Raw genomic sequence first — 16,876 nt, 5'->3', positions numbered from 1 at the left:
CTAACGTCGGTCAACTTATCCGACGTCTTTCATAGCTTGAATATAACTTCTTTTAACAATTATCTTCAATATTTTCAGTCATATCCGTGTAGGTCCGCCTGCTGATGCATTTGGGGGAGAACAATATTATATTTTCCAGTCCAGGTAAAAAAAATTGTAATGATAATTGTCGTCTATCTTTTCAAAAAGTATTTTAAAACGGATATACACTACGCTTGTATTTCCGAAGTAGAACACTGGCTATGGATGTTTTCCAGTCCCAGAAAGCACTGTTCAAGAAATTAGTGCTTTATATGTTCTCTTCCATCAAGGGCTTTTGTCGGTCCAAATACCCCTCAAATATTGTCCTCTAATATATTTATTTACAGACTTAGTAGCTAGCTATATCGTCCTAATGAACCATGCATCTACACTTCCATAACAGTTTTCCAGAATTTTCCGCCACTCTGCAGAATAGTAATTGCTCTTTGTCAAGTCCCATTGTGGGCGTGCTTTGCGCATGCGAATTACATCCACTGCGGTGATAGTTTTGCCGCATTTTGACGCATGCGTGATTCGGATCATTGCGTTTTGTTAGCCAACATTGGTCCGTGAAAATATACACATCAAGTACAGTCCCACAAGCCACAGCCACTGAATAATAACTCCTTTATTTGGTTACTATATGCGTCACTTCATTTTTGGAAAACATTTTAAAAATAATATTTTCACTTATTCAGTTACTCAGACTTCTACATTTGTGACAGCCTGACATCACCACAAGGATAGCAGAGAAAGTGTTTAATTTCCTCTGCGTTTTCTTATAAATACATTTACCCGTCATATATGACCGTTAGCTCAGTCTTTACTTTGGTTGGACAAATGTTTCATGTTTGCATCCTATATAAAATATTTTAAAGATCTGGCATAAAAATATATGCCTGTAACATTTTGTAGGCTATGCTGTATGTTGGTCCGGTTGCCAGCCTGTTCTATTCAGCATCTTGTAGTTTATTGAATCGTCACATCTGTAATATTGGTAATTAATATCGTCACATCTGTAATATTGGTGTTCTTTACAAATGCCTTCAGCCAAATAATACAAATCAGCAAAATCTGATTAAATATGGGCCAGTGACTATCTATCCATCTATCTATCTATCCATCTATCTATCTATCCATCTATCTATCTATCCATCAAGCTTTCCAGTAAGCGAATGCCAATGCACAATTTGCATGAAACCTGCTTAATAAGCTTGCGTCCATACACAACCATCCTCCAGAGTGGGACAACAAAACACAGATATGTTGACTTTTAACGTTCACTTCTCACGGTGTTTTTAAAAGCCGTTTTGTTCCCGACCTGACCTACATATTTATGACAATGTATTTTAAGGTTCCACAAGCTCAGAGCAACTCTACATTGTACCTCGGGTAGCCTATGTAGTTTTTATTAGAAACCATAATGACAATAAAAATACATTACATGGAGGTTCTATTAGCCTAATTTTTGCCAGAGCTCTATAAATTGATGGCAATCACAAGCAAATATTTTAAATGATAACTAATGTAGTTTACGTAATTTACATTATTCACAGTCCCTCAAAACAGACTACATTTCCAACAATACAGGCTGGCGTTGTAAATAGACCAGAAATGAGAATATCCGATGCGGTACAGGTTACAACAAACCGCCCTTTGTTTCTGTCACCACTTAGAAAACAGTCGGCTCGATAACAGCAAGCGATTTTAAGAACGAAAACGTGTAGCTTTAAAGATATTACTCTGATATGAAGGTGAATGTCTTCGCTTGGATACATTCCTACACAGCAGAAACAACATTATTAGGCTGTAAGGCAGCGCCTGCAACCCATTCTCTTGTGGCTGCAAACCGTGCGCGTCCTCGTGGGAGACGCCAGAACGCGCTCCTCGACAGCAGCGCACATGATCTCCCAGTTTCCAGGAGCAAACTGGTCAAGTAGTGTTACCCAGTGAGAGGCAACGTTTGGTAGTCGGCTCTGAACATCTTTTTGAACCACTCTTACTCACTCAGTCGGATCGGATTTAACCTAATAAAATCATCTGTATGATCGGGGGACACGAACCCACAGTATGGTCCGGGAAACCAGACACTTATGGGTGGGGAATTTACCTGAAAATGTACGAGAAGAGAAAATCATTGAGCACTTCAAACGGTGAGTTGGTGTTTTCTACGAGTCCGAGAGCATGCACTGTAAATGTAATGTAATGTAATGCACTGTTAACGAAACATGGGGTGGTGGGGAAATAAAACAACAACAGACTTGCGACAGCGAATGTTTCTAGGGCTGAATATTGTTATGCAACTCTAGCTGCCTACTAGCTACTACAGTCCAGCTAGGAAGCTCAGAATATAAACTTGGTGTAGTTATTCACCTTTAAGTGATAATCCTGTAACCGGCTACATCATTAACCAGTTAACACATCCAGCATGTGACCCAAACAAACACGTTTCCAGCAAACAACGTCAGCACTAGCAGATCGCCATATCTGAATTACACGCTCGTTAGCTGGTGCCGAGACCAGTGAGACTGGTTAAAAACACCGTGTTCGGTAGCGGTCCGTCCACCGAGGTCTTATTTGTGTAAGGACAGAACCGTGTGACCCATCCGAACTCCCAGGACCGTCCGTAGCTGGTCGGGTGTCGTGTGCTTCCTGCAGCTCGGGCGGCTCGTCGTGCAGCAGCGAGATAATAGCGGGTGAAATATTCTGTTTAAAATCTTTTTTGTTTATCATGCACTACACTTACTATAGTGTCCAACCAGACAGACAGCACATAAAAATGGACTCGACCGAACTGGCTGTATCCTAACAGGCGTAAATATGTAACTTAGTTTTGAACAGGTTTGGCAACACTTTGTTTAAATCCCAAGGTTTCATATCTTGACAGGTAGATTCATAAAAACATGCATGATGCACTCGTTTTTCCTGGGTTAAGACTGGCGACGGGGTCTGGAGATAGTGAGGGCGCAAACAGAAGCAGACGATCAATAGTATGTTTCATAGAGGTTGATGTGGCAACTTTATATCAAGGTGAGGTTGGCGTAAACGTTTTAAACTTGGACGTTTCCGTCCACTGTGTTGGATTATTGAGACAGGTCTACACCACAGGTCTACACAGTGAATGTGACGCACGCGCTAGGACATTGGACATGCACGTGCTTTAGTGCATCCCTTCACTTCTCTCTTCTCTTTTCTTAGGGGGGGTACGATCCAGCGTAAGCTAGTGAATATGCTCCAGTGCAGACATCAGGGTTGTTAATTACATTTATAGTTTTAAGTCCTACGGGGTAGGGTGTGTTCTGATCGTAGGCGTCATTTTGATTTTCGAGGTTCTAGTTACACATATATATTTCAACAGTGATGTGACAGCGAGGTGCTTAATTAAAAAACATGCAACCCTTCTACACACGTTCTTAGGGGAAAGGCTTTGAAAGAGCTTGCTGTTCATGCATCATGATGAGGAAATATTGTGATACAATAGTTGCACTATATGCTTGCTGCACATCACGTTATTTTTGACACTGAGGTTAAGTTCTAGTTAACGATCTAAAGTATCTGCATGTCGTTCTCGGCTAGCTCCAACACTGAAGAACTGTCCTTTCCTCCTTGGGAAGCTTTTCAGTGTTTGTAGCTGCAACAAGTTTTGCATGCCTGCAGCTAACTGTAACCTACATCTATGATAAGCGGAATTAAGCAAAGGTAAAAAAATATCAACAAAAATAACATTAAATATAAATGAACTTGATAAAAGCAACACTGAATCTCAAAGTGCTAAAGGGAATAACCATCACTTCTTATATACTAGGTGCACAATAGGCTATATAAATATATAACATACAATGGTTAAAGATAGACCAACCTTATACATCGAGTCCCCTATTAGATGTTTCTTTGAATAGGGCAGTCATGGCCTGGTGGTTAGGGAACTGGTCTTGTGACCGGAGGGTCGTGGGTTCGATTCCCAGACCTGAGGCCATGACTGAGGTGCCCCTGAGCAAGGCCCTTAACCCTCAATTGCTCACTTGTATAAAAATGAGATAAAAATGTAAGTCGCTCTGGATAAGGGCGTCTGCCAAATGCCGTAAATGTAAATGTAAATATATCTGAACACTCAACATGTTTATGCATGTGTGATTTATCAGTATTCATTTGCATTATGTGATCTCGGCCAAAGCCCAACATTATGATGATAACAGTGGGTGCTTTTGTACGCTTACATTCGGCTTTGGTCTTATTCACTCAGCATCTCTTAAATTTTGCAAGTGAAGCAGTTAAATTGAAAGAACTGTTGTATTAGGTAAAGATCATGTAAAGATGCACTCAGCTGTTTTTGGATAGTATGACTGGTTAAATATTTTATGTCCAGAGGAGTTGGGGAAGTAGCATATATGTGTGTGTTAGTTTGCATTTTATATAAACTATATGATTTTATCCAGGGAAAAGGCTACATATACTATATGTAGTATAAAAAAGTACTTAAAACATATTTATTTTGATGTTTCAAATGGAATGTCTTTTCTATATATACTACCGTAGACTACATGAATTGATCTTCATTTCGAATTTTCTCAAACTGATATCTCACTGTAAACTAAATAATTTGTGAATTGCTTTTTTATGTAAGCATTAATACACGTATGGCAAAGTATTTACATGTCATCAGTGTTTTATGTAGACACCCTTCATATAAAGTGTTACCAGTTGTTTATGATGCTACATGCTCCTTGGTACATCTGTTCACTGGTCTGTTTATTTGTTCTTTTCAATGTTTTATTACATTCACTTTAATCTAGTACTATTATGTAAATACCTCAAAATATGTTTTTTTCATCATCATATGAGAAACAAATCATTTTAGCCAGATGAAATGTAATATAATTTGTATGTATATTCTTTAAGAATTCAAAGTCATACAACTTTGATAAGTGTTATTCTTCCTTAATCTTGATTTTGCCCAGTTTTACAGATTTTTGTTTCACCATCTGGAATCAGCTGTAAACGTTGCTTTGATGAACTGGAGAGAAGAAAAAATTCATAAAAAAAAAAAAAAATTGTTAGAAAGTGAAATTGCAGTCAAACTCCTGAGTAGTCCAAGAGAAACACCAGTAGAACCACTGTGAGTTTGATGTATTATATAGCCTGTGCATGGGTTGATGTCTTTTTGTGTTTACTTTAATAGATATGGACGTGTGGAGAGTGTCAAGGTCCTCCCAAAACGTGGATCGGAGGGCGGAGTGGCAGCCTTTGTGGACTTTGTGGACATTAAGAGTGCTCAGAAGGCTCACAATTCAATCAACAAGATGGGGGACAGAGACCTGCGTACCGATTACAATGAGCCAGGGACTATCCCGACAGCCGCTCGAGGCCTGGACGATAGCCTGTCCATAGCCACTCGCGGGCGGGATGTTTCGGGGTTCGCAAGGGGGGCGGGGGCCTCAGTGTATGGGCCTCCTTCATCCCTCCACTGCAGAGAGGGACGCTATGAACGCAGACTAGACGGGTAAGTGGACATAGTTTCTCTGAAGGGGACCGTTTGTTTCTTGTAACTCATCTCTCCCTTCTAATCATTGTTCTCATTAATTAGAGGGCAGGGTCAGAAAATGTCATTGACATTCTGGAGGATATTCTTTTAGGCGTCAATACTGAACGCAGAGATCTACTGCTCATGGGTTCATGTGGGCAGCTTTTAGCGGTAGGCATGTTGAACGTGCTTACTAATGCAGTATTACGTATGTAGTTAGCAGTAAATGTACCTCTCAAAAAGGATTCTCTCTGAATCATAAGGCTCTGAGTTGGATATCACAGTGAAGAGAATCAAGGGCATGGTTTGGATAACGTAATATCCTGGGATTTCTGGAAGAGAGGGGAGAGTCCACCCTGTTGCCCTTACCTGGGATTGGCCTGATCTGGAGTACAGTACTGCCCACTGTGGATTAATGTCTTATTATTTTTTGTCTTTTATTATAACAAGAGATTATTGTGGTATTTAGGTATGACATATTTATTGGTAATTGGATTAAAGCAAAAAGAAAGAAAGAAAAATTGGTGGTTCATAAGAGATTCTTTTTCTCTGGACTCCATGGATGGTATTCACTGGATGGTTATTCTCATTGGATTAATGCTGGCAAACACAAGGAGAATTATCGCAACAGAGGTAGTTTTTTTTACTTTTCCCACTGGAATTGTGTGCGGTATTAGGGCTCGCCAATAATTACTTGGGAGACTTCTGCCATAGGTCACCATGGCAGAAACTGACAGAAACAGTGAGCTATCCTCTTTATTTATTCATTATTTATTTTTAGACCATTTTCATTTTATTTCTGCTTTGTTATTTTTGCTGGTGATCTCCAAGCATTGGAGCACTCTTCACTGGATTTAAAAGAGATTGTGGTCTAACAAGGAGAAGATGGAAAATGTATTTTTGGATCAAAAAAATCAAATTGGAGGTGGAGGTATGGTTTTGCACTGGGGCTGAAGATAACAGTTTTGACCTTGGATAGTGAACATTCCATGGATTACCAATCCCACACCTGGATCTTGAGCTACACATGATCGTGGATACAACATGGTTCAGGAGCAGAAACATAAAGGATGCTCTATTGTGTCAATTGATGGACTAGTTACCTGACATTGGATTATCATCATATCTACAAGATAGTGGGAGATGTTGCCTTGGGATTAGTAAATCCAACAGATGTTTTGAGAAATTGACTTGGATTATTAAATTTTTTTAATAACATTGATTAGGTCTTTTTCTATATCAGCTGTCATAGGATTTCTGAAAACTTGACAGTTGTTTTCCAAATTGTGGAAGTAACTGCTGGAGTCAGATTCGAAGAATATAGAACTTTGGCATTTTTCCTTTTTTGTTGGACTTGTACCACATGCTTAATAAATGTGTGAGGGATGCTGTTATGGAGTGTGAAAAGAACATTAAGAGACTTCAAAGGTCAAAGTTGAAGAGTCAACACAATCAGGGTACTTGTTCTTTTTAATCACTGTTCTTTTTCTAAGCTTCACAGTGGATTTATTATTATTTTTGGTCTTCTGCTGGACACTTGGACATTAAGTACCTCATCCTTTTTACCTCCATAAACGTTTCCTATTCCTGATTTTGGAGCATTTCTGGACCAACTGTAAAACCAGCCCCAAGATAAGGATTACGTCTTCAGTTTTTTTACTACCATTTTTACAAAAAAAAAAAAAAAAAAAAACATTCTACATTTTTCTTTTTTTTTTGCTCACAAAATTCTGTCTCCCAATATTGTATTTGGAATTGTAGGTCGGGTTACCGCTGTCTAAAAAGGTTGGTATGTTCTGCCCTGTGCACATTAGCTGTTCTCTAACCCCTAGTTTGAACCCCTGTCTTTCTTTCCATCTCCCACTAACTACTGTAGCTGTTAAAAGAGGCTGTTTTTGTAGCTATTGGCATCTCACTTTGCTGTCTCCTTCCCTCTCACACTCCCTGGCTCTTTGCCTTTCTGCTCTCCCCTTCATAAAACCTCAGACTGAGGCAATCTTGGGAAAGAGAGTTAAAAAAAACTCTAAACTTGTTAAATGGTTAGCTTGAGCAAAGGTTACTAAGAATTAGGCATGTATGAATGGAGAAGAAGGCAAATGAGCTGTGGAGTGTTAGGTGCAAAGTGTCACCTATGTTTGTGAGTTTTCTTTTTTCTTTTTTTAATTACAGAAGTGGACTTTGTGCTCCAAGGCTGCTCACAGTCAAGTTACACAGCAAGTTCTCACTGAATCAAATGCAAACAAAATAAAACAAAACAAAATCTCAGGAAACAAAATCTCCAAAAAAGTCACGGTTTAACAAGTTGTAGTAAATGTTTATTTGAACTGAACAGTTAAAAAGGACCACACATTCACAATTCAATGACTTTAAAACACTGCAGATTTGAATTCCAGTCACGATATTCATGAAAGTTACACAAACATTTAAAACATTTAAATTGGTTGTAGGTTGAAGGTTAGGACTGTGTCTCTGTGACAACTTCACCTACACAGGGGGTCTGTTCTTCAAACTTCAGCATAATTGACAACATGCTGTTTGTATGTATTTCCGACTTAAGCCTACTAAGCTTACAGTAAAGCAGTTTCTAGAATTCTGTTTCTTAACAGAGCAATATTTCAGCTTCTTAACAGAGCAGCAACCTCAGGCTGTTTATATCTAATCCTTTAGTTAGGTTGTTTGAATCCTGCAAACTGTCATCTTTTAAAAATGTACAAACTTAGTGAAGTTTCTACTTACCATTACATGCACAGGCTTAGGGCATTTGCTTTGAGATTGTAAGGCAGTTTGAAAAAATAAATACATTCAGTTCAATATTAAAATGGGCCACATAACCAGACAGAGGACAAATGAATCTGCAGAGATCATTTCTGTAAAAGAAAACATAATAAAATATTATTGTATATTTTATTATATATTTTATATATAATAGAAAGTATATACTGTTTAAGGCTTGTATTGATTTTGTAGAGCATAGGTTTTGAACAGCTGGAAATCTATCCAATAACTACATTTTGGAGAGAAAAAAGATATGTATGGTTATGACCTTATCACTTAAATGTAAGAAATGATACAATTCTGTATTCTGTCACCACTGTAATTATCTCCTGACGTACAAGAAAGTGAAATGTAAGCTATGGTCACAATATCCTAAAGCCTCAGTGATCTTAATTCTACCAAACTAAATAACATAGGTGTGGACTGTGTAACACATGATAAAAGTTGTATTTGCAGAGTTTAAGTGATCAAATATTCTACATGTATTATTATATCTTACCTTTACTGGTATAATCCCAAACATTGTAATGAGGCAGTGCAAAGATTAAGACGGTTCTCATCCAGGCAAATTACACAATTATGTACTTTTTACCAACCAACTACATAACCAGCTAAATCTCCAGTTCAGTAGACATGTCCTTTACATTGTTTTAGAATAATTTTTGTATGTACTATGTCCCAAACCCCTTTATGATTGCTTACTGAAGTTTTTGCTTCCAAGATTGTCCTTTTAGAACAGTGCCTAGAAGATCTGCTATGAAAGTTCTATCCCAAACTACCAAAAAAGTTTTAACAGGTTTTGAAAAGCACTAAAATATAGACTGCCTATTTCGAACTATCCACAGTTTTGTTACTACCAATCTTGTACCATTTTCCAACCACTTTATACAAAAGCTTTAATTCAAAAGATCAGACAGATCACAAAGAATTTTATCACTTACATGGACATTTTCACAGATAGCCAAAACATTTTATTTTAGTTTCAATATGTCTGAGCTACAGGTGTATATTGAGGACATTAGGGTGCATTATATACAAAAATATTACAGTGGAAAAGTTTGGTGTAACTTGGAATGTGACCCACCACAGGATGCATGGCCCTGAAATTTGGCTTTAAAAGAAAAGAATCTGGAAATTATGTCACAGATAATTTTTTAGTTAGTGGAAACATTTTTGTGAGCACACGGTATTACAGCTCATGTAAATTGTGCTTTTCAATTTGCAGTGTACATTTTGATTTGTTCACGCATGTCGTTTGACAGTCGTAGGCAAACCAGTGACACGCCTGGTGGAATAACACTCCTTTCGTTCTCTCCATCTTCCCCTTCTCCATGTGGCCCAGGGCTTCAGAAAGTCGGGAGCGTGTTTACGATCACAGTGCCTATGGACCCCACGAGCGTGGCAGCGGCAGTAGTTTTGATCGGCAGCGTCACTATGACACAGAGTATTACCGAGACCTGCGTGACCGAGCCCTCGGCGCCGGGGTTGTGAGTGCCGGCTCATCCGGGGGCAGTGCTGCGGGAGCCTCCTTGGGGGTCACCGCAGGGGTCGGAGGGACAGGCAGCATCGTCGTCACTGCTGGAGGAAGTGTGGGCGGAGCTACCGGATCGGGCAGTGGAGGCCCGGTGTCGGGCGGAGTCGGCTTTTATGGATCCCGAAGTCGTAGCCCGGGTCGCTTTGACGTGACGGACGCTCGCTACGAGGCCCGCGCGAGGGACGCCTTCACGTTGGCGAGCGTGGTGCACCGGGATCTGTACCGGGACGAGAGAGGCCGCCGAGGAGAGAGGACTTACCGTCACAGCCGCAGCCGGTCACCGCACGCTCCGCAACCCCACGCCGTTTCTCCGCAGAGGCTGGCCGGGGGCCAGGTGGCGAGGCCCCCACGCTCCCCGAGTGGCTCGGGCTCCCGAAGCCGCTCGTCCAGCTCTGACTCCGTGAGCAGCAGCACCACCAGCAGTAGTGACAGGTCAGTGACGGGTCACTCGAAACACACAACAGTGGCATCCAATTAACTCTCATTCATGTGTTTGTGTGGTCATGCATTATAGGTGATGTTTCTGAAAGGCTTGTGCTTCAATGTATTTAAAATCTTTTAATTATATTAAAATATTAATATTGTTGTTATTCTGAGTGATGTAGCATTGAATGTTTGAACTGCTGTTTTTGTTGTTGGTACGTGAATCTGCCTTACAGTCACAGGTTTAGTTTAGTCTCTTTATACGTTTGGTATGTGCTGGCGTGTTTCTAGCTCTGCATGTTAAGTGCCTCAAAGGCTAATCAGGATTTTCCCAGGATTTGCATCGTCTGTCTACATTAAGAATACTAAGCCAAGCATCTTTCAAGGGAACTTTGAACCTTCACGATAAGCCTTTCCTGTTTGATGAGTGTATGTACAGATGGTTGGTGGTTGTGTGATAGAGAGAAACAAAAACAGAACGAAACGGAACAGCATATTTGCTGCCTTTTTATCTAGACCTGTGGCTGAAGGTGCTCTAGTATGACCACAAGTGCCCTGACGACATCATGTAATGTTTCTAAGAGACGTAGACATCTTAACTGAAGTGTAAACAAAATTCTACTTTAAATGAGCATTAAATCATCTGTTCTTTTGACTGTATTTAGAAACTGATTGATCAGAAGTTTAAGATAGAGATGGGAAAACAAAATCAAATCAGTTGTAACATGTTGCTTGCAGATAACCTTTACGAATCATTATGGTTATTCGTAACTGGTTGTTTTACCCCTGTGTAAGTCCTCACCTTTAGACCCTGGACACATTCTCATATCATAGGACAGGTCTGCTCCATATGTCCTTATTTAGCCAGTGAACATAAATTGTAAGTTGTTTGTACAAAATTGCCACCAAAAGTTGTCAGCACAAGATCCATATGTAAGCTGCATTAATCATCAGATAATGCGCAGTGGTCTCTAGGTGACAGTGGTGTAAACTGTGATAAGTTATGAAAGGTTTCAGGAAATGTTCTAGTTTCTGCTTTTTGAAGCTTGAATGCAGGAAACATTGTCCTTTTACTTTTTGTACAATAAATCTTAACTGCAAAGAAACATGTTACAAGTTCAGTATAGAAAAAATTGCTTAGTCTTAGACAGTAACATTTTAGACAGTGTCAACATTTTGAAGTTACACATAAACCACAGAGCCACACCTAGACATTTCTGCATGTGCATTTGACTTCATATATTCAGAGCTCCTTAGAGCTTTAACATTTGCACATTTGTCTTCCATATATATATAATGTCAGTTTCAGTCCCATTCCATGAAGTTCTCTGCGCACTGTTCTTGAGCTAATCTGTAGGCCACATGAGGTTTGGATGTCTGTAGTATCTGCAGAAAGTTGGTGACCTCTTCACACTATGTGCTTCAGCATCCACTGACCCCGCTCCATCAGTTTACGTGGCCTACCACTTCATGGCTGAGTTGCTGTCTTTCAAAACACTTCCATTTTCTTATAATACGATTGACAATTGACTGTAGCAAATTTCATGTCTGGATTTGTTGCACAGGTGGCATCCTATCACAGTTCCACACTGAAATTCATTGAGCTCCTGAGAGCGACCGATTCATTCACAAATGTTTGTATAAACAGTCCTCATGCCTAGGTGCTTAATTTTATACACCTGTGGCCATGGAAGTGATTGGAACACCTGATTCTGATTATTTGGATGGGTGAGCGAATACTTTTTGCAATACTGTGTGTGTGTGTGTGTATTAGGGGTGGGCATAGATTAATTTTTTTTATCTAGATTAATCTCACTGAAATCTTGAAATTAATCTAGATTAGGCCTGTGTTGAAAAAATCGATTTTCCGATTCAGAATCGATTCGCATATGATGATCTGATAATCGATTCGTACGTCCAAAGATCGATTTTTTTAGTGAACTTTTACCCCCGCCTCGTCACTGAATTCACGCAGGCGCGCTCGGTCTAACTAACTGTAAAACAACATGGCGTCGGACAGTGACGGTAACGACGATAGTCAAATCGGAAATCTAAAAGCAGAAGGACAGTTTATCCAGTGTCAGTGACTATTTACAGTTAGTCCATGTCACTGACAGTTTACCCAGTGTTGTTACAGTTTTAAAAAGTTAAAAATGTTCTTGTAACGTTGGGCGCAATGCGATGGACGAGACAGAATCCTTTGCACTTTCAAAATCGTTACGTTTATTACATTTACCGAAGCGCAGACAGCGCACATAAAACACGTTTACATAGAACATGTGTGACTCAAACAACGACGAGCACAGGACGCTGCGCGAACACACAAACCCCACGTGACGAGACGAGCCACAGGTGAGACGGACTATAACAAGACGCACCCACACCCACGGAGATCTACAGACACAGACGAGTAGACGTAGACGACGTAGACACACGCCCAAAAGGGAGGGGTCGGGGACCGTAACATGACAGTTCTGTTCTTATATTCGCACCTTAAAGAAAAATACACGTTTACATTTTATACTTTCAGTTTATTAAGTGTGAGCACTTTTAAAATAAAAATGCATTTGGTAGCACCAGCTTTTGGGTGAATTCTTAATTATTTCAATCATAATAATAATGCACTGGTTAGTGTCCCAGTAGGAGTCCACTGTTGCAGACATAGACACCTCAAAGATGTCCTCTGTTTATTGCCCTGGATTACCTTTCTTGAAGGTAGATTTATGATTACCATTTTCACCAGTCTTCCAGCCATCAGTAACTACCAACTACCAGTAACTATTTGCTGATTAATATCTATATAATACTAGTTTTAACATGTTGCTTTTGTACATAGTCAGGAAACGGCTCAAATACATTTTTAATAACACTAAACCCCGAATCGGATCGAATCGATTAAATCGGATTAAATCGAAATAAATCGATTCTTAATCTTCAGAATCGGAATCGGATCGATTCTTGGAATTTGAATCGATACCCAGCCCTAATCTAGATTAAAATGGCTCATATGCGTGCTATCCAAGTAATGACTAAAAGTCTTTGAGATAGGGTTTCTTAATACAGAGGGTGCATTAGACCAGGGGCTCATCTCCTGTTTCCAAAATGCATCAATGACTGCTTGAGGAAGCTTTTCTACTTTGATACTTGAAGAAAAAAAAAACATGCTCAAAAAAATGTAGGCTACTCGTGTTCAACGGTTTATTCAGTTAAACATGAATTTGTAAGCCTACATACTGTACATTAAAGGGGGTTGATAACATTTTTATTCAGCTAAACATGAGATTTGAAATGTAAGCCAACATTTAGTACATTTAACCTGTTTTCGGCTGCGGTGACTCTTCCCCTGGGCTGCATCAGTGCTTGACCCAGCGTCAGCAGCATTAGCAAACGGGTGCTTTGCGTTTAAATGGTACTTCAGACTGGTAGAACTCCTACAATAAACGAATTCCGCGTTGCATAAGGTGCAAACAACTTTAGTCTTGTCAATGTCTCCATTAGGAAGCTTCCTAAAAATTAATTTTTCATGAAGCAAACCTGGCGACTTCGTGGCTGCATCCATGTAAACACACGTGCGATTTGTAATTCACAGGTTTGAAAACTCGTTCTCGCCCCCTACTGTGCAATTTGGTTAGGAATACACCCGAGCTAAACTATCAAGGTGAATCAAGGTAAACTATCATGGTAAACTATCAAGGAGTTTGCTTACCTATTTTGACACAGTTCCCAACCCAACTTTAAGAATAGATTAACGGCGATCATTTTTATATCGCCCGATAAGAGTATCAAATTAACAAACGCCGTTAATGCCGATAACGGCCCACCACTAATATATAAAATATGGCATCAGGTCATCAATAATTTAATCTTGTCTTCCATATAAATATTCATTCTTTTTATCCAGTGATTAAAATGTTTTAATATTTTAATATATCACATTATTTGTTATTGTGGTAAATATATATTAACCTACCATTAGCACCTCATTGTTGCTAATTATTTTTGTGCCTCAAACTGATTAATAACTAAAAAATCTTACCTTCTATTGTGATGTTGTAGACAAGGGGTGACGTGACTGGGTAGAACACATGAAAGGGGATTTTAATGAAATGGCGAAAAGGGGGTTGTAATTTGCATTAAAGTGGTGAATGAGAACGAATCAGTAATTGTGAAATGTTTTTGATTGATGGATCTTTAGCTAACTGACAAATGCATAACTGCAAAACTACACTGTCACCAACATCAGATACTTTGTTTAATGACTAAACCGTAAAATAATAATAATTTTTTAATGTGAAAATTATTCCAAGCAGTAACCATCTCTTGATTTCTAGCATTTTTCTCATAACAACAGTAATATATAAGCCAAGGCCTAGATTAAACACAAGGTGTGACATATGAAAGTCAGGAGTGTAGCACAAGGTGCAAATGCATCTTTATTCACAGAGGAAAAAAAACCCAAAACAGAAGTGCTTCCTGTTAAATTCAATGGGAGCAGGAATAGCAGACCAGGCTAGAGACGATCACTGCAAATCTCTGGACTCCTGCACCTGTGGGGATTAAATAGATATAGGTGATAAATGAGGAACAGGTGAAGGAGATGTTTCAATACAAGAGGGAAAGGTGAAGGAGATGTTTCAATACAAGAGGGAAAGGCGAAGGAGATGTTTCAATACAAGAGGGAAAGGCGAAGGAGATGTTTCAATACAAGAGGGAAAGGCGAAGGAGATGATTCAGCAAGCCGGTGATTAGGAGCAGGGAAGTGAATGTGCGTTGTGATTGGTGTGTGTGCGATTTCTGAGGACGTGACCGAAATTTTAATCTGTCAGATAGATGAAATCGATTAAATTTATCCTTGTTGTCAAAAAATATATATTGCCTGCTGATATGTTGTGCACTGTGCTTTTCTTGGCATGTTATGGGTATCGTCAATGCTTATGCAACACTAACCAGCTGTTTAAAAAAACAAACAAAACCTTTGAGAACCTATTTTTTTTTATTAAAAAAAAAAAACAGTAGTGTCAGACTTTTAAATGAGAACTACAGTCAGAAAGAGCTGACTGGATCCAAATATAGGATTCTATTTTTATAAATTCTTTTAATCAATTGTTTGATATTTCCTTATTTTAAACTTCAGTTTAAAAAAATTGTGCTTTGATGGTGCATTGTAGTCAATTTCTGAAAATCCAAAACTTAATATCACAGTACATACAGCAGATGTGTGTCACTGTATACAGCAGGGCTAAAATGAAATGTAAAGCTGCTTGAAGGGCGCAAATTGTTGAGTGGGGGGGTGGCGGGGTGAGTTTAAATTGTTGAGGGGAGGGTGGCGGGTGGCGGCGAGTTTAAATTGTTGAGGGGGTGGCGGCGAGTAGTGTGAAATGGAGACAAATTATGTCGCGATCAATTTTCTTATGTTTACTTACTCCCGCGGTAGCCCAACTAAAAAGTAGCCCAAAAAACAACACTGTTGGTTAGTCGTTCAAATTCAGGCACGAAGCCAGAAGGCGGGCCAAATTATTTATCAACCGGCGCGCGGGCCGTATGTTGTGCACCCCTGGTATACAGCAACTCGAGTCACTTAACTGATGACTAGTGACTTGACTCGACAACATCACGGAAAGTCTTGCGACTTGACTTAGACTTTACCTTTACTGACTTGGACTTGGACTTTACCTTTACTGACTTGGACTTTACCTTTTCTTGGAATCGGACTTGAGCTTTAAGACTTGAAGAGACTTGAAATCCTTATTTTAACATAATAAATAAGTAATATAGAATCACATAACTGGATCATTTTGTATTAAATGGTGCCGTAAAATGTGAACTGCACAGCTCAGTTTATCCGTAACCAATCGTGGGGGGGGGGGGGGAGCGTTGAATTTGTGCAGAGAGGACAAGCAACATGCTCCCAAAAATTATCCTGTTCAATTATAAATATTATGCTGTTGTGAATAAAAGAAGAACTGTGACCTGCAAGACGTGTGGAGTCAGGATAAGAGATGGAGATGCAGCCACTTCAAACTTTGTGCAGCCTCAAATGTCTCTGCTATGTATATTTCACATAATGCTATAACGGTTAGCTAGCTAGCTGGGATGTTATAACTCAAGGGTCGGAAATTTACTTTTACAAGGACTTGATTGTGAAGACTTGAGACTTACTTGTTACTTGCAACTTAGTGACTTGTTCCCATGTCTGACATACAGTACTGTGCAAATGTTTTAGGCAGGTGTGAAAGATGCATCATATTTGGAAATTGGAAGATGTTTCATTAGCGGAGGACTGGCAGAGTCACGTGCCACCCAGGTACACCCATATACCGTCTGGAGAGGTCTGGCCACAAGTGGTCTTCATGGAGAGATTGTGGCCAAAACGTCACAACTGTTATGTGGAAACAAGGCCAAGTGACTGAACTGTTAACAGGAACAGGGGTGCAGCAGGTGCTCTGGAGTGATAAGTCATTTTTTATATATATTTAGCTTTGAAAATATGTAACATAATGTAGTTTGTTTATTAAAAAGCAATGGATTGGTACTATAATGAGGCAACAGTGTCTGCAGGCAACAGTGAAGCATAGTGGAGCATCCTCAGAGGTTTGGGGCTG

General features: G+C 39.5%; 1 protein-coding gene and 1 long non-coding RNA gene across 3 annotated transcripts in view; both read left to right on the top strand.

Moving 5' to 3' along the window:
- The first annotated feature begins 1,865 nt into the window (after nucleotides 1-1,865).
- The window catches only part of spen (spen family transcriptional repressor), a 32,438-nt gene continuing 17,427 nt past the window's right edge, over nucleotides 1,866-16,876 (top strand). Inside the window, exons 1-3 of one of the 2 annotated variants that reach the window (XM_077018399.1) lie at nucleotides 1,866-2,174; nucleotides 5,201-5,521; nucleotides 9,660-10,283. In XM_077018399.1, the coding sequence (XP_076874514.1) occupies nucleotides 2,092-2,174; nucleotides 5,201-5,521; nucleotides 9,660-10,283 (1,028 nt within the window). In that variant the 5' untranslated portion in view covers nucleotides 1,866-2,091. Of the gene's footprint in view, nucleotides 2,175-2,503; nucleotides 2,718-5,200; nucleotides 5,522-9,659; nucleotides 10,284-16,876 lie in introns of those variants that run through there. The other variant, XM_077018400.1, reaches the window with a different exon arrangement.
- On the top strand, nucleotides 10,300-15,268 carry LOC143524981 (uncharacterized). The gene is made up of 2 exons (XR_013133540.1): nucleotides 10,300-14,894; nucleotides 14,959-15,268. It is a non-coding gene; the product is annotated as an uncharacterized LOC143524981 (long non-coding RNA).

Source organism: Brachyhypopomus gauderio, chromosome 10, assembly GCF_052324685.1.
Source record: "Brachyhypopomus gauderio isolate BG-103 chromosome 10, BGAUD_0.2, whole genome shotgun sequence".
NCBI lineage: Eukaryota > Metazoa > Chordata > Actinopteri > Gymnotiformes > Hypopomidae > Brachyhypopomus > Brachyhypopomus gauderio.
This window is presented reverse-complemented; position numbering and strand designations above follow the sequence as displayed.